The sequence below is a fragment of the Notothenia rossii genome (assembly GCF_949606895.1).
Source record: "Notothenia rossii genome assembly, chromosome: 1".
In the NCBI taxonomy this organism is placed as follows: Eukaryota; Metazoa; Chordata; class Actinopteri; order Perciformes; family Nototheniidae; genus Notothenia; species Notothenia rossii.
The window spans coordinates 53,649,587-53,672,201 of NC_136912.1; the positions used below are offsets into that span (position 1 = coordinate 53,649,587).

At 41.8% G+C, this 22,615-nt stretch overlaps 1 protein-coding gene across 1 annotated transcript in view; it reads left to right on the top strand.

Moving 5' to 3' along the window:
- The window catches only part of patj (PATJ crumbs cell polarity complex component), a gene marked incomplete at its 5' end in the record, with an annotated part of 309,724 nt that overhangs the window by 197,740 nt on the left and 89,369 nt on the right, over positions 1-22,615 (top strand). The window contains 2 exons of the mRNA XM_079649893.1: positions 16,554-16,750; positions 20,495-20,586. Of these exons, the coding sequence (XP_079506019.1) occupies positions 16,554-16,750; positions 20,495-20,586 (289 nt within the window). The remainder of the gene's footprint in view (positions 1-16,553; positions 16,751-20,494; positions 20,587-22,615) is intronic.

Below are 22,615 nucleotides of genomic sequence, written 5' to 3' on the forward strand. Positions count from 1 at the left end.
CATCATCTGAGAGCTCAAAATCTTAATCTCCCTTAAAGGGGACCTATCATGCAAAATGCACTTTTGTACGTCTTTTATACATGAATATGTGTCCCCGGTAGCGATGGTTATCGAGAACCGGTACTAAGTCAATACCGGTACCTGATTGGACGGTATCGGTATACCGTTAAGCCGCTGGACAAATGGTGCTGCTATCGGTATATGTGTTACGTCTACTTCCTTAGTTTAACTTTAAACCATTCTGGTTGGTTGGGAACCCTCATCCCGTGTGATGTATCCGGTTTGAGACCCCTCTGATTGGCCACTGTAAATGCCACTCGTCATCCCTCTCAACAGCGCTCTTAATATTGTTGTGAGACTCCCGCAGGCATGGCGGACAGAGCGAAGCGATCGAAGGTCTGGGTGCACTTTAAAAAACGTAGTGGCAATAGTGCAAGGTGCAATCTATGTACTCAATTAGTTGCTTGTAAAGGGGGTAACACAAGCAACTTAATGAAGCATTTGCAAACGAGACACTCAATGAATCTAAAACGGTGCTAGCGATACTGCTAGTGCTAATAGTGCTAGCGGGCTTCATCCGCGCCGTGTGTAAATGTGACCCGAGTGAAGGCTCGCAGGCAGGTTAGCTGCGCACGGGTAATATTTTAGTTTACGTGAGTAAAGTCTTGCAGGCACATCGCCTTGTCTTTTTTTAGTTTATTAACACTGACAGTGTATTAATGTTTGAACCAGTTAAACTTAAAGATGTCATTGTGAATTGGAAAACTGCATTTAAATATTGTTAAAGGTCAACGTTTTAATGTATGGTTCAGCAATTGTTGGTCGTTTACTAGGAATTGACATATTTTAAGCTCAAATACGTTGTTCTATGTTTAAACCTGCAGACACATTACGACGTGTTTCAGTTCAGCACATCATTTATTTTGTGATGATTTAAAAGTACAATCCAGAATAATATACATACTTGCCTTTATCTTTTTGCCATCTTAGCCATTTTACCAATTTCTTCATATCACAGTTTTGCATGATGTCTCTGTAGGACAATGTTTTAAGGATCTTTTGTCGAGCTAGGTTGGCAGTTTGAAATGTCTGGATGAAGATGTAACTGATTTACAAATGTTAAAAAACATCCTCTTTTCATCCTCTGTCTGAGGGAAAACCCCAAAAAGCATGATAGGGCGAGCCAGGCCCCTTTAAGTTATTTTATTTATTTTTGTCTGCTTCTTAGAATCTAATGTATAAGTTATACAGTTATTTCTGCAAAAAAATTACAATAAAATGACTGTTTAATCTTACATCTTGTATTCATGTCTATAATTTTGAGCACCAAATTATTGAAAAGTATAGATAAGAGTATCGAAAATTACCGATACCGATAAGCAGCACCGGTATCGGTATCGATACCCATCCCTAGTCCCCGGTGTTCCAGGGAACAGGGGCTGCAACGGATCTGATACAGACTGATCCAGATTTGAAAATCCTCTGACGTCAGGAACGAGGAGCTCCGCCTATATGGCCAACTCTCCACCTATCAGGGGAATGTGGGATTGGGCCACGGCCGGCCATTGCCGCTCGAAAGCGCTGGAGACGCTGTAGTACATATGCCAGGCCTGTAAGTGGCGCTGTAGTCTGCCACAAAAGCAGCGAAGAAGACTTCCCGCGCATGGTTGCCCTTCTGTTTATTATTCGCTGTGGCTCTTTTTCTCCCTCCCCGAGGCAAGCGTTTACTCCCGCTGCTGTAATTCAATGCAATCCCTCCCCGTCGAGGCAAGCACTGTAATTCTCTCCGGTTAGTCAACCAGCAGATGAAAAAAAAAGACCTCTCCACCTCTTCCAAGGAACGAGGGAACCGTGCGGCAGAGTTTCAGTTAGGTTTTTCTTTCGCCGGTCAACATGTCCGTTAAAGTTTACATTTTCGGGACAAAATTAGAAAAGTGCCGGTCAAAAGTCTTCTTTGTTATTTATTGAGCTTTAAAACAAATGAATAATGACTCTATATAATCATAAAAGAATAAAACACGGAGGACGGAGATCTCTTTTTCTCCCCCTACTCTGAGAGCCCAGCAGCTGATCTCAGAGCACGCTCCCCTCTCCTGCAGGGGGGCGTGGTCAGCTGCAGCTCACAGAATCAGCCCCCTGCAAAAACAGGGCTGGAAAGAGCAAATAGAGCGAAATGAGGCATGGCTAAAATGCAGGATCTGTTAAAAAACTATATTTATATACTTTATATAGGTATGGCCCTACAATATATTGTTCAAATATAGCATGATAGGTCTACTTTAACTATCTGGTACAGAACATGTCTGCTTCAGTTTCGTGTCCTGCAACTATATTGAGTCATTAAGTCCATGAAGATGGTCCTGACATCCACTAGAATGGACATTTATAAAAGAGCTGTTAATTCAAAACTTAAATTATTTAATTGCTTTCATAACTAATTATATAGTTCCTCACATGTTAATAAACAAGAACATATATGATTTTCATGGTAAAAATTACAATTATTCAACAATATTTGACTTCTCATGCTTCTATAACATTTTGTTTTTGGTATGCCAGACATTTTGGATGAAAAGAAAGAGGAACTTCCCAGCATGCAATTTTAACCAATGACATATCACTGGAAAGACCAGGATGTCTTCTGTACAGTACATCCGAGATTGATAGAGTAGCTCAAAAGAGTAAAAGGAGATGCATGTTAACAAAATGTCCACTACAGTGGACATTTTCAATGGGCTAGGTCCCAGGAGGCTATGAAACAGATCTACAAATCACTTTAAACGGGCTGACTGAGCACTCACCCTTCACTGCTCGTAGATGATTGGACCTGATGAGGCGGACGCAAACCCCAGCTTCCTATATCTGTGTGTGTGTGGGTCTCTCGATGTGTGTGCGTGTGCATGTACTGTGAACATCAATCTCACTAGATCACTTTCATCCGTGTCTCGCTCCATCGCCCTGCTTTACATTTGTCATCATGATCTCTCTTCCTCTGTATCTTCATCACCTCACATGACATCTCATCTCCTCCTCCTCTCTCTGCCTCATTCCGTCGCTCACTGAATAATATGTGTTATACTCAGTGGCGAGCCGTGACTTTTATACCTATGCCCTCTTCCCTCAAAAAAAAAGGAGAGTTATTACGTCACAGCGTATACTTCAGCGGAATATCAAAACAACGGCCCGGGGTGCAAAACGCATCAATGAAAGCGACCCTCTACCACACAAAACAACACCATTTATATAAACACCTATCATGACAGGGCACCCACAGCCAAGTAACAATTACAAACTAGAGAATGTAATTCCTGAAGAAATTGCTAGTGGAAATGCTTTATGCTGAAAATCTGACGCTAAACTGCTATGCTGAAATGTAATGTGGAAGAAGAAAGTGAAGAATTTAGATTAAAATTATACATGAACACAGGGGGCTTGAATGTGTGATGAGAGAAGAAAAGAAAGTAAAAAGGCTTGGAGAAGCAGCAGAATATTTGAACTGTAAACTTTTGAACTAACTTGATGGTGAATTATCTATCGCCACACCAACGGCATTTGATGACATCCCATAATACGCTTAGATGCGTTGATGGCTGCATCGTTACCAAACCTGTGAAGTTTTGGGGCGTTTGGAGCATTTTCACTGAAGTTATGAGAAAACCGTGTTTCATTGTGAGCATTGTGTTTTCATGGCAACGGCATTTGAAGAAATCTCAAAACTGTCCCGTAGATGTCTTCACGGCTGGACTGTTAGAACACATGTGAAGTTTGACCACTTTTTGAACATTTTCATAGGAGTTATAGCGACATCATGTTTTATGGCGAGGGATGCGTTTCCATATGGTGAGATCTCAGATTTGGCGTAGAGCTGTTGAGGCATGGACCGGTGATATACAAGTGAAGATTGGGGGACGATTGGACCGTGTCGATTGGACTTACAGCCACATCGTGTTTCATGGCGAGTGGTCTGTCGTCATGGCAACAGCATTTGATGACACCCCATACTACGCTTAGATGTGTTGATGGCTGCATCGTTATCAAACCTGTGAAGTTCTGGGCTGTTTGGAGTATTTTCACTGAAGTTATGAGAAAACCGTGTTTTATTACATTACTCTCTCTCTCTTCTCTTGCTCGCCCTCTCTCTCTTCTCTCTCTCTCTTCTATGTCTCTTCGGCATATGATGATGACACCCCATAATTGACGTAGAGCTGTTGAGGGCAGGACCATTAACCATTATCTGAAGTCTGCTGCTCTGAGCATGTCAGTCATGGGAGCCTGCCTGCAGGCAGCAGTCTCAGGACACCTGCACTCTGAGGACACCTCCACTCTCAGGACAGGAAGTGCAAGCAAATACAAAATAAAATCATATCGTGACACTTATTATTTACATATGTACAGTGGGGCAAACAAGTATTTAGTCAGCCACCAATTGTGCAAGTTCTCCCACTTAAAAAGATGAGAGAGCCCTGTAATTTTCATCCTAGGTATACCTCAACTATGAGAGACAAAATGAGAAAAAAAAATCCAGAAAATCACATTGTCTGATTTTTAAAGACTTTATTTGCAAATTATGGTGGAAAATAAGTATTTGGTCACCGACAAACAAACAAGATTTCTGTAACTTCTTCTTTAAGAGCCTCCTCTGTCCTCCACTTGTTAACTGTATTAATGGCACCTGTTTGAACTCGTTATCAGTATAAAAGGCACCTGTCCACAACCTCAAACAGTCACACTCCAAATTCCACTATGGCCAAGACCAAAGAGCTGTCAAAGGACACTAGAAACAAAATTGTAGACGTGCACTAGGCTGTGAAGACTGAATCTGCAATAGGTAAGCAGCTTGGTGTGAAGAAATCAACTGTGGGAGCAATTATTAGAAAATCGAAGACATACAAGACCACTGATAATCTCCCTCGATCTGGGGCTCCACGCAAGATCTCACCCCGTGGGGTCAAAATGATCACAAGAACGGTGAGCAAAAATCCCAGAACCACACGGGGGGACCTAGTCAATGACCTGCAGAGAGCTGGGACCAAAGTAACAAAGGCTACCATCAGTAACACACTACGCCGCCAGGGACTCAAATCCTGCAGTGCCAGACGTGTCCCCCTGCTTAAGCCAGTACATGTCCAGGCCCGTCTGAAGTTTGCTAGAGAGCCTTTAGATGATCCAGAAGAGGATTGGCAGAATGTCATAAGGTCAGATGAAACCAAAATATAACTTTTTGGTAAAAACTCAACTAGACGTGTTAGAGGAGAAAGAACACCATACCTACTGTGAAACATGGGGGTGGAAACATCATGCTTTGGGGCTGTTTTTCTGCAAAGGCACCAGGACGACTGATCCGTGTAAAGGAAAGAATGAATGGGGCCATGTATCGTGAGATTTTGAGTGACAACCTCCTTCCATCAACAAGGGCATTGAAGATGAAACGTGGCTGGGTCTTTCAGCATGACAATGATCCCAAATACACCGCCCGGGCAACGAAGGAGTGGCTTCGTAAGAAGCATTTCAAGGTCCTGGAGTGGCCTAGCCAGTCTCCAGATCTCAACCCCATAGAAAATCTTTGGAGGGAGTTGAAAGTCCGTGTTGCCCAGCGACAGCCCCAAAACATCACTGCTCTAGAGGAGATCTAAATGGAGGAATGGGCCAAAATACCAGCAACAGTGTGTGAAAACCTTGTGAAGACTTACATAAAACGTTTGACCTCTGTCATTGCCAACAAAGGGTATATAACAAAGTATTGATATGAACTTTTGTTATTGACCAAATACTTATTTTCCACCATAATTTGCAAGTAAAGTCTTTAAAAATCAGAAATTTTTTTCATTTTGTCTCTCATAGTTGAGGTATACCTAGGATGAAAATTACAGGCTTCTCATCTTTTTAAGTGGGAGAACTTGCACAATTGGTGGCTGACTAAATATTTTTCTGCCCCACTGTATATATATAGATATATACTGACACCTTGTATTGTAGTTACTATCAGTACAGCCGCAGCGCCACTTTCCGAACAGGAAATGCACGCAAATACAAAATAAAATCGTACTGACACTTATTATATACATATGCATATATAGATATATATTTATTTATATTTATAAATACGACATCTTGTATATTAGTTACACCGGCTAGACAACAGAGATCGAGTAACAACCGTGTTTGCCGGGTGCACCGCGGCGGAAGTGGGGAGGTTCCAGCTGGGAACCTCCACCCCGCTGCGGGACCCGTGGTGAGACCTCTGAGTCAGACGGTGCGTCTTGGTCACGCTTCATATCGGCCGTCCCCAACGCAGCACACCCTCCTGGCCATCAGAGTGTGTGATGTCACAGCTAGAGTGTAGGAAAGCTTGAAATGTGCCTTCATTTTTTTTTTTAAACTGCCATAATTCCCAAACCCTACATTCCTGAGACATAATCTTTTATGACAAACGTAGGAAAACATCTCGTAGATTGAAAAATGACAAATAATTAAACAAAATGCCTCTTGAGGGCATGAAGTGACAAAAACTTTCAACATGCCTCCATTAAAGCCCATTGTAATTTCAGGCTGATATTTCCTCACGGCAGCAGCCGCACACCTTCAGTTAATCTGTCAAAAAGGCCACATTATTGACCCGAAAGTACACAAAAAGCACACTTTAGATACTCAAGGTCCTTGAGATGCTTCACGTTTTGAAATTTCACCGATGTCTGTTACGGTTCTTCCACAAAAAGTGCACATGTAACAGGTTTATTCTCATTCAGAACAATGGAAACCTTTCACCTCTGGACACGTTGTTAGCTCAAATATAAACACCTGTGAAACACGATGTCATCACTCCAACTGACATGCTCAGAGCAGCATACTTCAGATAATGGTTAATGGTCCTGCCCTCAACAGCTCTACGTCAATTATGGGGTGTCATCATATGCCGTTTCCATGGAAGATCAAGAGAAGAGAGAGAGGGCAATAGAAGAGTTAGAGTGCAATCAAGAGAAGAGAGAGAGGGCGATCAAGAGGAGAGAGAGAGGGCAATCAAGAGAAGAGAGAGGGGTCGATCAAGAGAAGAGAGAGAGGGCGATCAAGAGAAGAGAGAGGGCGATCAAGAGAAGAAAGAGAGGGCGATCAACAGAAGAGAGGGAGGGCGATCAAGAGCAGAGAGAGAGGGCGATCAAGAGAAGAAAGAGGGTGATAAAAGAGTGAGAGGGTGATCAAGAGAAGAGAGAGAGGGCGAGCAAGAGAAGAGAGAGAGAAGAGAGAGAGGGCGATCAACAGAAGAGAGAGAGGGCGATAGAAGATTGAGAGGGTGATCAAGAGAAGAGAGAGTAATGTAACCTCCTAATGTATAACTCCTATGAAAATGTTCAAAAAGTGCTCAAACTTCACATGTGTGCTAACAGTCCAGCCGTGAAGAAATCTACGGGACAGTTTTGAGATTTCTTCAAATGCCATTGCCATGACAACACAATGCTCAAAATGAAACACGGTTTTCTCATAACTTCAGTGAAAATGCTCCAAACGCCCCAAAACTTCACAGGTTTGGTAACGATGCAGCCATCAACGCATCTAAGCGTATTATGGGATGTCATCAAATGCCGTTGGTATGGCGACAAGTCATTCGCCATCAAGTTAGTTCAAAAGTTTGCAGTTCAAATATTCTGCTGCTTTTCCAAGCCTTTTTACTTTATTTTCTTCTCTCATCACACATTCAAGCCCCCAGTGTTCATGTATCATTTCAATCTAAATGATTCACTTTATTCTTACACATTACATTTCAGCATAGCAATTCAGCATCAGCTTTTCAGCATAAAGCATTCCCACTAGCAATTTCTTCAGGAATTGTATTCTCTAGTTTGACATTACTCTCTCATTGAGTTACTATTGAGTGTCGCAGTCCCTCCCTTTCCGGTGACCACCATGGGACCTTATTTCGGAAAAGATTATGTATTGAAGTCAATGGAGAGAGAAAACGTATCTTTCGAACCCGTTTGAATTTTGCCACGAATGACAAATATGATGTTTGTTAATCTTAAAAAATCATTTCCATGTCAAAAAAGTCAAAGTTTGTCGTAAAACTGTTGAAATATAATACTATGAAAAATACGCAACTAGAAAGACTACAAATCCCAGAATCCCGGTCCCGCATGCTGGCTCTTACGGAACCGACTAACTCCCCTTTTGTGTATGTACAGCACAATTCAAATTGAAGAATAATACATTCTTTGTGATTTTGAGGCCATTTCAGTGAAACATGCCCAGACTTGTAGTGATTTTCACCTCTTTTAATACTTTTTGCCTCATTCTGAAAGAAAGAAGTGAAATGTGCCAACGTGACGGCCATCTTGGTGCGAGACGGGAGATGTAGTTCATTGAGCGGTTTCACACAAAAAAATGTGTTACTTCCAGTGTTGGGACTAACGCGTAACTTTTTGCGGTAACTAATAGCGTTACTAGTTACCTATTCCCATTAAGTAACACCGTTATAGTTACTGTGATTTAAATGGGTGCGTTACTGCGTTACATTATGTGATGGAACTGAACCGAATCTCCCTGCGGATGTAACTTACAGGCGAATACAGCGATGTCCTCTCACAGTACCATGGAAAAGTGAAAGTAACCAGAGAGGAGTGATGATTGGTTAACGCGGGGTAACATTTCAGGGTAAGCCAATCAGAGACAGAGTTGGGCGGGACTTGCCTTATGGGGAAAATACACACACGAACACTTGCTAATGCTAACACACACACACACGGCAACGCTCACCACCAGCACACACACACACAATGGCAGATGCAAGTATCAGCGAGAGCAGCAGCGCATTTGCAACTTGGAAATATAACCACTATTTTCAATTTGTGGGGATAAAGGACACACAAAATATTACGGTAAAATGTAAACTGTGTGCAGGACAGAGAGCATTGTCCACATCGAAAAACAGAAATGCCAATCTCATGAAGCACCTAAGTAATGTAGGCTACATGGGGCTATAAAACTAGTCGCCAAAGACCCCACCGTCTCAACCACCGGCAGTGACCCAGATGGAGCAACACCATCTAAACAGCCAAAAAACGACTTTTTTAAATCGCCACATGTCACCCAGAGTCAACTAAACAGATTGATTGCCAGGTATGTTGTTGAGGACATGCTGCCCATCGCAACGGTCGAGTCTGTTGCCTTCAGAGAACTAGTCAGCAAAAAACAACACAAAAACTTGGATTTGTATTGTTATTATTTTTAAAGCAAAGTAACGTGTTACTAGTTACTTTTATAATTTAGTAACTAATAAAGTAACTAGTTACTTTTTGAGAGCAGTAACTATAACTATTACTAGTTACTTTTTAAAAGTAACTTGCCCAACACTGGTTACTTCACAGTTTTACGACACTTTTTTTTTTTTTTTACTTGCAAAATTATCTTTTAAATTGACAAAACATCATATGTGTAATTCGTGGCACAATTCAAACGGGATCGAAAGATAATCTTTCTCTCTCCATTGACTTCAATACATACTCTTTCCGAAATAAGATCCCATGGAGCTCCCCCGGAAAGGGAGGGACTTTGCCTCTCTATAGCGGGCCCTCTGTGAATTCATAGCTGGACCACCAATCAGCTCCTATCTTCACAGTAACTCGTAGAGACGGTCAAAGGAGCTTTTTTCATTTACCCTTCACATTCCAACAGAAACTGAATAGGTAGATTCGAAGGATTTATTTCTTTGGAAATGTTATTTTAAATACAATTAAATCAAGTTATTTTGGTAAAACTAAAGAAAAATATAACTAAAAAAATATTGAAAAAATATATATTACAACAAATATATATATATTTTTTAATGTTTTTAAATATTATTTTGTAGAATATCTTAGGCCCTCAAGGAGGGCCTAGAGGGCCCTGACGGCTCGCCACTGGTTATACTTATGATGCTTGATGTTAGCTTGATTTGGAACGAATTGTACATAACTCAGCATGGGTATACAGGGTATATTAATATTCTATTTCTGTGCTGGAGTACTTTTACCTTTTAATCTTTGAATAGTTTTCTTTAATGATAGTGTAACTTTACTTAAGCCAATACTCTACATAGTGTGGGTAACCCATATCTATGCCCGCTCCTTTAAGATTATATGGAAGCACCTTGAAGGGATCTAATCTGTTACTCTAAACAGGCGTATCTGCATGTGTCATCAGGTAACTGCAGGTAAACTTCCTAAACCCTTCATATCTTCAGAGAAGCATCTTTTTTTTATTTAGGAAAGAATCTAAGGCCATGCACAATTGAAGATTCCTCTTCACTGTGTTTTAGTGAATGAGCCTCTCTCTGTTATACTAAATGATGGTTTAATCTCAGCTTCATATTTTGCCCACGGTTTTCATATTGTTGTTTATTTCACGGGCTATTAAGCCTTTTTTTTAACACCAAATTAAATTCTAAGCGCGTTTTCTTTTTAGCCCGTCGAGTCTCATCATACTCACTTTTATTACCCTGTTTGTCCTCCCTCCCCTACCTCTCTTCTGGGTCTAATTAATGGATTTCATCCCCTCCTCTTTCTTCTGTTTTTTTAAATGCTGACCAATCCTCTGTATCTCTCTATCTTTTTATATATGTTAATACATTTTGGTTACCGTAAAGCCTCAATCGGATATATCAGATCATCCAGACTAATCTGAGTGTGCTAGTCTGTACGACAACCCACAATGATCTTTGGCGTTTTTGATTCCAATGTCACGTAATTTCTTCGTTGCAGTGCATTCATGTTGTCAGTTTGTGCTGCCCCCATAAAAGTTCTCTTCAGTGCATCACCAGTAATCCTAAATATGTTGACATGAATAAAGATTCAATACTGACAATGGCGACCTATTGCTCAACCCTCATGGCCAACATTTAAAAGAGTATTACATGACATGTGAGTGTTGAGCAGCTCAATGGACAGAGGAAGGAATTACTGCTTATAGCGGTTCAGCCTGCTCCTGGGAACCCTGAATCTTCTACCAGAAGGTAGGAGCTGTAATTCTGGGTGGGGAATGTGGGGGAGATCAGACACGACTCATATATGTTTTGGAGGGATGGATGTTTTTTAACCCTGATCATTTTCAGCGATCTGTGACTTTGACTGCACTGTCAATTTACCATCCCAGGCAGTGATACCATATCTTATGGTGCTCTCCAACACTGCATGGTAAAACAATAACAAGAACTTCTGCTCGACTCTGTAAGCCAGGAGTCTACGCAAAGAATACAACCGCTATGGAAGTCTAGAGCACAAACCTTCAACATGCACCCTCCAGCTGAGTGTACTATCTAGATCAGGGATTCTCAACCTTTTTTGGGCCAGCGCCCCCCTGTCCATTATCCAGGTCTCTTACCGCCCCCCATCAAAAAAAGTAGACTTATTTTCTTCCCTGAATATTAATGTTGACTAATATTCTGTGTTATATCATTTAAAAAGCATGTCACTGAATGCCAAATAATAGATTTGATTTAACTGGGCAGTTGGAATATCATTATCATTAGTTTACCAGAGAGCAGAAAAGCCATGTGAATGTGAATACAAATGATATTTATGAGTGTTAAACAAACTCAGACAAGAGCAGAGAATACAAACAGACTGCTACGGAACAGCAGCAATTTCACACATGTCCAGTGCAGAACAAACAGTAGGCTACAAAACTGTACATTAGGCCTACAGAACTAACAGGTCGGAAAGGTGTTGCATTTCGCCAAAATGGGGGGGGGAAGGTTAGTGTGAGCCCTGCGCTTGGTGGTTCTCCGCCAGTTTCTTCACTGCGGGTTGCAGAGAACTTAGTTTCAGTCGCAGTGCACCTGAGGCCGTCAAGTTCAAGCGATTTCAGCACCTGTGTGGGATCACGCTCCATCACAGTAGATATGACCTCTTTGATGGCAGGGAGTACCAACTTCTCTCCGATTGTGAACGGCTGCCCACATTTGGCTATCAGCAAAGAGATGTTATATGACGCTATTAGCCCTCTGTCAGTCTGGGTGGTCTTCCTAGCGAAGAGACTGCTGATGGTGCTCCTACCATGTTTCTCTTTGAGGGCCTGGAAGAACGGACGCTCCTTATCTGCCTTATCCGGGTGGATCTTGGTAAGGTGCTCCTTTAAACGTGAGGGTTTCATTCCCTCATTGGAAAATACATGTTCGCAAAGTAAACACATTGGGAGTTGTGCATAGGAGACGGTATGAAGCCATAGCTAAGATATTCAATAGAGTACTGTCTGCATTTTATCTTTTTCATGGCCATTTTGCTGATGTGATATGATTTTTGTTGTTTTATGATGCTAATATTTAGGGGGGGGGGGGTAGTGTCATGATATGGCGGCAAACGCTAGAGGGCTAGCTGGTGACATGACAAGACATCGTGCCGGGAGCGGACCGGAAGTCGTTGTAATTTTGAACAAACAGAGCTCTGTGTGGAGCAGCCTGGCTAGCCAGCTTTGCCATGTCGTAGCAGACATAGAAACGGGTATTATTTTCATAAACTGACCACTTAGTTCGAATCTGTTAGTGGAATTTGTCATATCAAAACATATCGAAATTTAACAAAGTAAAACAGATTATTAACAGTCGCGATCCCAAAATTACAACGACTTCCGGTCCACTCCCGGGTGCTTTTTGTAGGGTACGTTCGTAAATGTGCTCAGAGCGCTCCGAGCGTCCCCGTTCCACAGTCCAGAGCGCTGCGCTCTGAGCGCTCACAGCTGGGTGCTCTGGCGGAACAGAAGGGGTTGTCCGAGCGGACTGACCGTTCGTGCATTTACGAACGTACCCGTAATAACACTGCTGACAGCTGACCAATCGCAAGCAGAGTTGTGGTTTCCTATAGCAACAAAATATGCTGACAGCTGCTTTTTGTACAGGAAAAGACGCTGTGGCCAGCGTTTTTCATGACAAAAAGAAATTATGCGTGAACGCCCCCCAAGAACACTTCAACGCCCCCCTTTCAAAAATATTGCTTCCAGCGCCCCCCGATGTTCTCTTAACGCCCCCTGGGGGGCGGTACCGCCCCCGTTGAGAACCAGTGATCTAGATGAACACCAAGGTACTTATAGGAGCGGACCTGAGTTATGGGTTCATTGTGGATAACTACCGGCCTGAGGTCACCCACTGCCTTCGGGTCCCACACCATCTCCTCAGTCTTCTTCACATTCAGCACAAGATGTTTAAAATCTAGGTAGCATTCGTGCTGCATTCGTGAAGTGTTCTAATAATCAGAAAAATTAGAACACAATCGTATTTCACGCTTCTCCTGATCTGTTTCCTGTCACACAAGCATTGGAAACGCTCTGGTTGAATCAAAATACAAAGCATATTTTTTAGGCTACAACGTCATTTAGTTAAAGTTAAAAGTTAAAGCCTTTTATTGTCATTGTACAAAAAATACAACTAGATTCAGAGTGCAACCGTGTCCCAGTGTGCAAAAACCAGACATACAGTGGGGCAAAAAAGTATTTAGTCAGCCACCAATTGTGCAAGTTCTCCCACTTAAGAAGATGAGAGAGGCCTGTAATTTTCATCCTAGGTATACCTCAACTGAGAGAAAATGAGAAAAAAAATTCCAGAAAATCACATTGTCTGATTTTTAAAGAATTTATTTGCAAATTATGGTGGAAAATAAGTATTTGGTCAATAACAAAAGTTCATCTCAATACTTTTTTATATACCCTTTATTGGCAATGACAGAGGTCAATCGTTTTCTGTAAGTCTTCACAAGGTTTTCACACACTGTTGCTGGTATTTTGGCCCATTCCTCCATGCAGATCTCCTCTAGAGCAGTGATGTTTTGGGGCTGTTTCTGGGCAACACGGACTTTCAACTCCCTCCAAAGATTTTCTATGGGGTTGAGATCTGGAGACTGGCTAGGCCACTCCAGGACCTTGAAATGCTTCTTACGAAGCCACTCCTTTGTTGGCCGGGCGGTGAGTTTGGGATCATTGTCATGCTGAAAGACCCAGCTACGTTTCATCTTCAATGTCCTTGCTGATGAAAGGAGGTTGTCACTCAAAATCTCACGATACATGGCCCCATTCATTCTTTCCTTTACACGGATCAGTCGTACTGGTCCCTTTGCAGAAAAACAGCCCCAAAGCATGATGTTTCCACCCCCATGTTTCACAGTAGGTATGGTGTTCTTTGGATGCAACTCAGCATTCTTTCTCCTCCAAACACGTCTAGTTGAGTTTTTACCAAAAAGTTATATTTTGGTTTCATCTGACCATATGACATTCTCCCAATCATCTTCTGGATCATCTAAATGCTCTCTAGCAAAAATCAGACGGGCCTGGACATGTACTGGCTTAAGCAGGGGGACACGTCTGGCACTGCAGGATTTGAGTCCCTGGCGGCGTAGTGTGTTGCTGATGGTAGCCTTTGTTACTTTGGTCCCAGCTCTCTGCAGGTCATTGACTAGGTCCCCCCGTGTGGTTCTGGGATTTTTGCTCACCGTTCTTGTGATAATTTTGACCCCACGGGGTGAGATCTTGCTTGGAGCCCCAGATCGATGGAGATTATAAGTGGTCTTGTATGTCTTCCATTTTCTAATAATTGCTCCCACAGTTGATTTCTTCACATCAAGCTGCTTACCTATTGCAGATTCAGTCTTCCCAGCCTGGTGCAGGTCTACAATTTTGTTTCTGGTGTCCTTTGACAGCTCTTTGGTCTTGGCCATAGTGGAGTTTGGAGTGTGACTGTTTGAGGTTGTGGACATGTGTCTTTTATACTGATAACGAGTTCAAACAGGTGCCATTAATACAGTTAACAAGTGGAGGACAGAGGAGGCTCTTAAAGAAGAAGTTACAGGTATGTGAGAGCCAGAAATCTTGTTTGTTTGTAGGTGACCAAATTCTTATTTTCCACCATAATTTGCAAATAAATTCTTTATAGGTGTAGAGGTATACCTAGGATGAAAATCACAGGCCTGTCTCATCTTTCTAAGTGGGAGAACTTGCATAATTGGTGGCTGACTAAATACTTTTTTGCCCCACTGTACATAACATTAAAAACACGGCAGTAGGACAGACAACATAAACAATCATACGGGGGAATAAATTGTTAAAAATATTGATATCAAAATAGTTTTTAATTTTTAAAGTGCATTAAAAATGTGTATAAGGTGTATATGTGTGAAGATGATTACGGTTATTGCATTAAGTTTGGTTAAGCAGCCTTAAGGTTCCAGGGGTAGAAACTGTTTTTTAGTCTGTTTGTCCGTGACTTGAAGCTCCTGTATCTCCTCCCAGAAGGCAGGAGAGAGAACAGTCTGTGACCTGGGTGAGAGCTGTCCTTTATTACTTGAGTTGCTCTGCTGAGGCAGCGGGAGTTGGAGATGTGTTCCAGAGAGGGCAGGGGGCAGCCGATGGTTGTCTCTGCCATCCTTATCACTCTCTGCAGGGCTTTCTTGTCCGCAGCTGAACAGCCAGCATACCACACCGAGATGGAGTATGACAGCACGCTCTCGATGGTCGCCCGGTAGAAGGACACCAGCAGCTTCTTGTTCAGTCTGTTCCTCCGAAGCACCCTCAGGAAGTGTAGTCGCTGCTTGGCCATCTTAACTGCTGCAGTATTGTGTGCTGTCCAGCTGAGGCTCTCCGATATTTGTACCCCCAGGAATTTAAAGGTGGAGACCCTCTCCACTCTCTCTCCATTGAGGTGAAGGGGGGCGGGTTCTGGACGGTGTTTTCTGAAGTCTTAAAGCTCATGAACAAAACGAAGTCGGAAGAAGCACTTCCGACAGTAACTCTGGAAATAGGACCATCTGAGAAGCACTTGCTGTCCGTATAAACTCGACTCGCACACTCGTTTAAGACAATGATTCCAACTGACTCATTAATTGGTTGTCCAGCTTCCCATGTTTTTATTAAACAGGCTATGGTGTTGAGTGTCCAGCACCGAAGTAGCAGTAACATGTGCAGTATCCTAAACTATAAGTGAGAAAAGTCTGAACTTCATGAGCTCTGGGGCTTTTGAGCCCATCACTGATTTCAAAAGATTGTTTTGTTTTTAATAACTATTCTTAGAGCCTGTGTCCAAATAGCACAATTTTCTGTCCTCTTCACTTTCATCAGGAACATGCTCCAGCTCCACATTATCTTCACTGCTGTTGTATGACAGAGTAGTTTTGCCCCCTGGCCTTTTATTATCTATTTAAGCTACTATATTCCATGTTGTATGAATGAGCTTCACCACAGTCTGATAGCTGTAGAGCGAGGAGGACGATCCGTGTACAGCCATACAATTCCAACACTCCCTGTTACGACAATCTGGCATTTCAGTCTTTGTTACCGGAGATTCCGTCTGAAAGACGTTGTAAAAAATCAACTTTTCCTTCAATTTTTACATAGACATGAGAAGCGCTTTTCTGAGAAGTGCTGAGAAGCAGCGCATGTGCAATGGCATGCATTCTCTTCTCATCGGAAACAGTTAAAAAGATGCTGGTGTCAGAGAAAGGTGCTATGTACACTAGATGTTTGGAGTGAACCACATGGCATAGTGTTAGTTTGAGATAGATTTGTATTGATTGCAATGTCAGCTCTCTGTAACCCTTCCTCCTCCGCAGAGCGTTGGTGTGAGAGGTATGGAGACCTGCCGGGGGAGCTGCTGAGCGTGGAGCTGGAGAAGGAGCGCCAGGGGCTGGGTATCAGTCTGGCAGGAAATAGGGATCGTTCCCTCCTCAGCATCTTTGTGGTGGGACTCCATCCGGGGGGGCCGGCAGCTCGAGATGGACGCATTCGGGTGGGAGACGAGCTGCTGGAGGTGAGAACATCGACATGATGGATCCCCCTGAAACTCCATACAGACATTCTTGTTCTCTTGATCCCCAGACTTCTCCTGTAGCACCACCATAAGGTCCACCTGGGGATGAAGTGAAACATCGTAACTGTTGTTTGGGTTGTATTCAAATATACACACATTCATGTTCTCCTGAAGATGAAATGCCATCATCAGCAACCATCATCAATATGTGATTCTCTACCGTTCCTCCCAAAGCTATTGTACTGTTTAGCATGCTAATCTGCTAAACCTCATCACATTACGCCAGTGACGTGCGGTGAGGTTCATGGCTGGTGAGGCACTGACTCTTTCAGAGTCAGATTTACAAATATTATATTTTGACCTTAATCTAAATATTCGGCTATTTTCAAAAGCTTTTTTAGTCTGATGCTTCAATTCATTTTAAACAGACCGTTCAACAAAAGGATACCCAACATCTAAATATTGGATTGTTCTTTCTTAGTAAGATCCCATTTTCATTACAATTGTGGTCTTACCTTGACTTGAAGATGAAGTCCATGCTCTCCTTCTGGACAACAATCTCTATTAGTTTTTTGTAAAAGTCCTCCTTATCTTCCTGTAATTTCAAAAGTCTAGTTTGTTGTTTGTGTCTACCGTCTCTGTGTAGAATAACAGTAGCAACAAGAACCTGTGGGCTCATGTGCGCCCCCTTCAGTGCGGCAGAGGTTATGGCTGCCTCTCCAGCTGCTTTTTTCATTGCCGTTATATGATGAGACCAGCGAGCCTAAATATCATATATACGTTAAATAAGTTATTTAGAGACTATGGATGGCGAGAATAAATGTAATAAAGGGATCTACAAACATTACATTGGTGACCTACAGTGAGATGGTAACAGGCATTCGCTTAGGGTCCGCTTTCCAGCCAGTTTCTGTGGGGTGACAAATTCTGAGGTGAGGCAGAGCTCATCTGTGCCTCACCTCACCCCACAGTAACTGGCTTGAGCGCGTTCCCAAAATAAGTGCCCGCGCTAAATTAGTGCCCGCGCTCCAGCAAGTTACTATGGGCTTACGAGAGGCAGAGCTCGTCCCTGCCTCACTTCTCATCGCTACCTGTAGTTGTAGCGAAGCTCGGCACATTTGCAGATTTTGACTTTAAAAAGCGATTGGAATCATCCATAAATCACACTTACAACACAGATCAGTGGAGACATTTTATTATTATTACTATTTAGTTTTTCTTTAGTTGTTTTTCCGTTACATTGGAGTATGACAGGTGAGGCTCTGCCTCCCCTGCCTCCCCTGACCGCACGTCGCTGCATTACGCATGCCATCACGTTCCACTTGGTTGCATCATATTACAGCTGTAGATCAGACCAACAGGTGTGGTGTGTGTGTGAGGGCCTTCCAATGTATCTAGATTAATATTAAACAGAGAGACACTGAGACCTTCTCTCTCTCCCTCTTGCTCACCTCTCCTACTCATTACATCAGTGTGACAGGCTCCATGAGAAATAGATGTTCAGATGAGGAAAGCCTGGACAATAACACTCACACACACACACACACACACACACACACACACACACACACACACACACACACACACACACACACACACAGTTTGTTTCTGTAGTTGATCAGATATGCAGGGACATTTGCAATACCACATACACACTGAAACACACACTATAACAAGAGAGAGACATTTGCATAGATGAAAGACACATTTGTGTGTGTGTGTGTGTGTGTGTGTGTGTGTGTGTGTGTGTGTGTGTGTGTGTGTGTGTGTGTGTGTGTGTGTGTGTGTGTGTGTGTGTGTGTGTGTGTGTGTGTGTGTGTGTGTGTGTGTGTGTGTGTGTGTGTGTGTGTGTGTGTGTGTGTGTTTTGACCTTGGAAGTGTTAGAATCAGAATCATCAAACTGTCATGTGGAAATGGAGCTGAGTCACTGCAGGATGTGTGAATTGGTGTATTGACTTTAATAATTATCATTGTGCAAATCAATAACTTCTGATCAGAACTCCTTTCAGCCAAGGGATGATATACAGGACTGTCTCAGAAAATTAGAATATTGTGATAAAGTTCTTTATTTTCTGTAATGCAATTAAAAAAACAAAAATGTCATACATTCTGGATTCATTACAAATCAACTGAAATATTGCAAGCCTTTTATTATTTTAATATTGCTGATTATGGCATACAGCTTAAGAAAACTCAAATATCCTATCTCTAAATATTAGAATAACATGAAAAAGTATACTAGTAGGGTGTTCAACGAATCACTTGAATCGTCTAATTAACTCGAAACACCTGCAAGGGTTTCCTGAGCCTTGAAAAACACTCAGCTTGGTTCAGTAAACTAAATCACAAGTATGGGGAAGACTGCTGATCTGACTGCTGTCCAGAGGACCGTCATTGACACCCTCCATCAGGAGGGTAAGACACAAAAAGAAATTTCTCAAAGAGCAAGCTGTTCACAGAGTGCAGTTTCAAAGCACATCCACAAAAAGTCTGTTGGAAGGGGGAAATGTGGCAGGAAACGCTGCACAACCAAGAGAGATGACCGCAGCCTTAACAGCATTGTGAAGAAGAGTCGCTTCCAGAATTTGGGGGAGCTTCAAAGACAGTGGACTGAAGCTGGAGTCCAGGTATCAAAAGTCACTGTTCACAGACGTGTCCGGGAAATGGGCTACAATAGCCGTATTCCCATGGTCAAGCCACTTCTGAACCCAAGACAACGGAAGAGGCGTCTGACTTGGGCTAAGGAAAAGAAGCACTGGACAGTTGCACAGTGGTCCAAAGTCCTCTTTTCAGACGAAAGCAAGTTTTGTATTTCATTTGGAAGTCAAGGCGCCAGAGTCTGGAGAAAGGCTGGAGAGGAGCAAAATCCAAGTTGCTTGAAATCCAGTGTGAAGTTCCCACAGTCAGCGATGGTTTGGGGAGCCATGTCAGCTGCTGGTGTTGGTCCACTGTGTTTCATCAAGCCCAGAGTAAATGCAGCTGTGTACCAAGAGATTTTAGAGCACTACATGCTTCCGTCTGCTGAAAAGCTCTATGGAGATGAGGAATTCATTTTCCAGCATGATCTGGCACCTGCCCACAGTGCCAAAACCACCAGTAACTGGTGTACTGACCATGGCATTACTGTCCTCGATTGGCCTGCAAATTCCCCTGACCTGAACCCCATAGAGAATATGTGGGGTATTGTGAAGAAGAAGCTGAAAGACACCAGACCCAACAATGCTAATGAGCTAAAGGCCGCTATTGAAGCATCCTGGGCATCCATAACACCTCAGCAATGCCACAGGCTGATTGCCTCCATGCCACGCCGCATTGATGCAGTAATCTGTGCAAAAGGATTCCCAACCAAGTACTGAGTGCATTAATGGACATTTTCAAATGTTTGATTGTGTTTTGCTGTTATAAATCTTTTTTTTTTACTTGGTCTGAGGAACTATTCTAATTTTTTTAGATAGGATTTTTGAGTTTTCTTAAGCTGTATGCCATAATCAGCAATATTAAAATAATAAAAGGCTTGCAATATTTCAGTTGATTTGTAATGAATCCAGAATGTATGACATTTTTGTTTTTTTAATTGCATTACAGAAAATAAAGAACTTTATCACAATATTCTAATTTTCTGAGACAGTCCTGTATGTCCCTGTGAAGTGTGTGATGTCTTGTGAACCATCAATAACAATATATCATCACATGTATTTTACAGATGGGAGGTTCATTAACAACATATTTCGTTTTTTCTGTCAGATTAACAACCAGGTTCTTTATGGGCGGAGTCACCAGAACGCCTCGGCCATCATTAAAAGTGCCGCCTCCAAGGTGAAAGTCATCCTGCTCAGGTAGGACTGCAAGGCATGCTGGGTAACTCAAACTATTTACAGGAATGTAATGCCCAGACTGCACACTTAGATTTAAGGTTTACTCAAATCGGAAAAACTCCCACAACGAAACTGCATGCATGACGTGGATAACAAATATATCAGCAACTAAACAACATCTTTAATTTCTCTTCACACAGTACGCCTCCTTTTTAGAAGCTTATCACAACACCCCTTTGGATTCCCAAAAATAAACTACAAATACGGTGTCGTTTTGCATCATGGTGCACAGCTGATATGATGGGAGTTGTAGCTTTTAAAGATATTTTTTATTTATACTTCCAGTTGTAATATGCATATTTTCTGTAATTCAATGATCATTCAGGACTTTGTAACCATGGTGAAGACAAGATATGAAGATCTGTAGAAAAACATACCCTAATTTTCCTAACCTACACTGTAACATCTTTGGGTGTACATTTACAGTAAATTACTGGCTACTAATTGCATGGATTTCACAGTAATTTACTGTGGATAGTTTACAGTAAATTAGAATAGAAGTACAACTACATACTGTGACTTTACAGTTGCCATGCCCATGGAAGTACTGTGATATAGCAGTACAGAGCTGCGGTATTATGGTAGCTTGCTGTACATCAATTACAGTAATTACTTGTATTTTCACACTTTTACTGTAAAAGTAATGCAACACAGTAGCCAGTAATTTACTGTAAATATAAAAATGTAAATAATACTATAATATATAGTAAATGTTACTAGTTAACTGTGATTTTACCATACACAATTGAATCTTCTCAATCAACAAAGAAAAACGAAGAAAATACCCATTTTAACTTTTTATTCCTCCATTCAAGTGCAAAGTACATTTCACATGAAACTTTCTACAGACTGTGAGTACTTTAGTCCTGGACATGTCTACACAGACATCCACTCGAAGTCAAGGAGTTTTCTAAAGAATGTGCTGACACGGGGGTTTATAACGCCACGCTTCTCATTGGCTTTCGAGCCCGTCTCAGGGTTAATGCCCAGGAAGAACCTGAAAACAATAAGCCAAGACAACAACTAAATATCAGGGACAATAATGTCGCAGTCAGTGCAACAGACAACACCAGCAGAGTTTCCGTGTTTGCCGGTCAACATGTCCGTTAAAGTTTAAATCTTCCGGACAAAATGAGAAAAGTGACGGCCAAAGGTCTTCTTTGTTATTTATTGAGCTTTAAAACAAATTGATAACGACTCTAATATTAAACAAAGAAATTATAGTAGATTAACTAAATCTAATCGATAGATTTATGATCGATAGATTTATGATTCAAAAATTATAAAAGTAGGGTAGACATGTGGAGATTATCCGACTGAACAAAACGTGACACGTCTCTTAAATGTGTGTGAACCACATGGGGCTTTCACACCAACGCTGTTCCAGGGCCGGTTCGGAGCTAGAGCCTGAAGAGCACAGTTTTTTCCTGTTCACAAGCCGCGGAGCCGCCTCTAAGCTCCGGAATCCGGTTCGTTTCAAGCACCAAAAAAATGTCGGTCTAGAACAGGGGTCGGCAACCCGCTGCCCTCGAGCTATGGAATGCCATTTAAGCCAAAATTAAATAAATAAATAAATAATTAAATAAATACATATATATATAAATATGCCTATGAAATAAATTCTGAAATAAATAAATGAGGCAATAAATATGTATACATGTACATTTAAATACACATTTATTTATTTCATGGGACTTTTATTTCATAATGACTCATTTATTTATTTCAAGAGACTTTTATTTCATAATGACACATTTATTTATTTCAAGAGACTTGTATTTCATAATGACACATTATTTATTTCAAGAGACTCGTATTGCATAATGACATATGTATTTATTTCAGATGGCTTGTATTTCATGATGCATTTATTTATTTCAGGTGACTTGTATTTCATGATGAGACATTTCCATTCCTTATATGCAAATGAACGGGCCGTGGTTAGCTCATAGATCCAGAGACCCAGACCAAAGCAACAGCACCACACTGA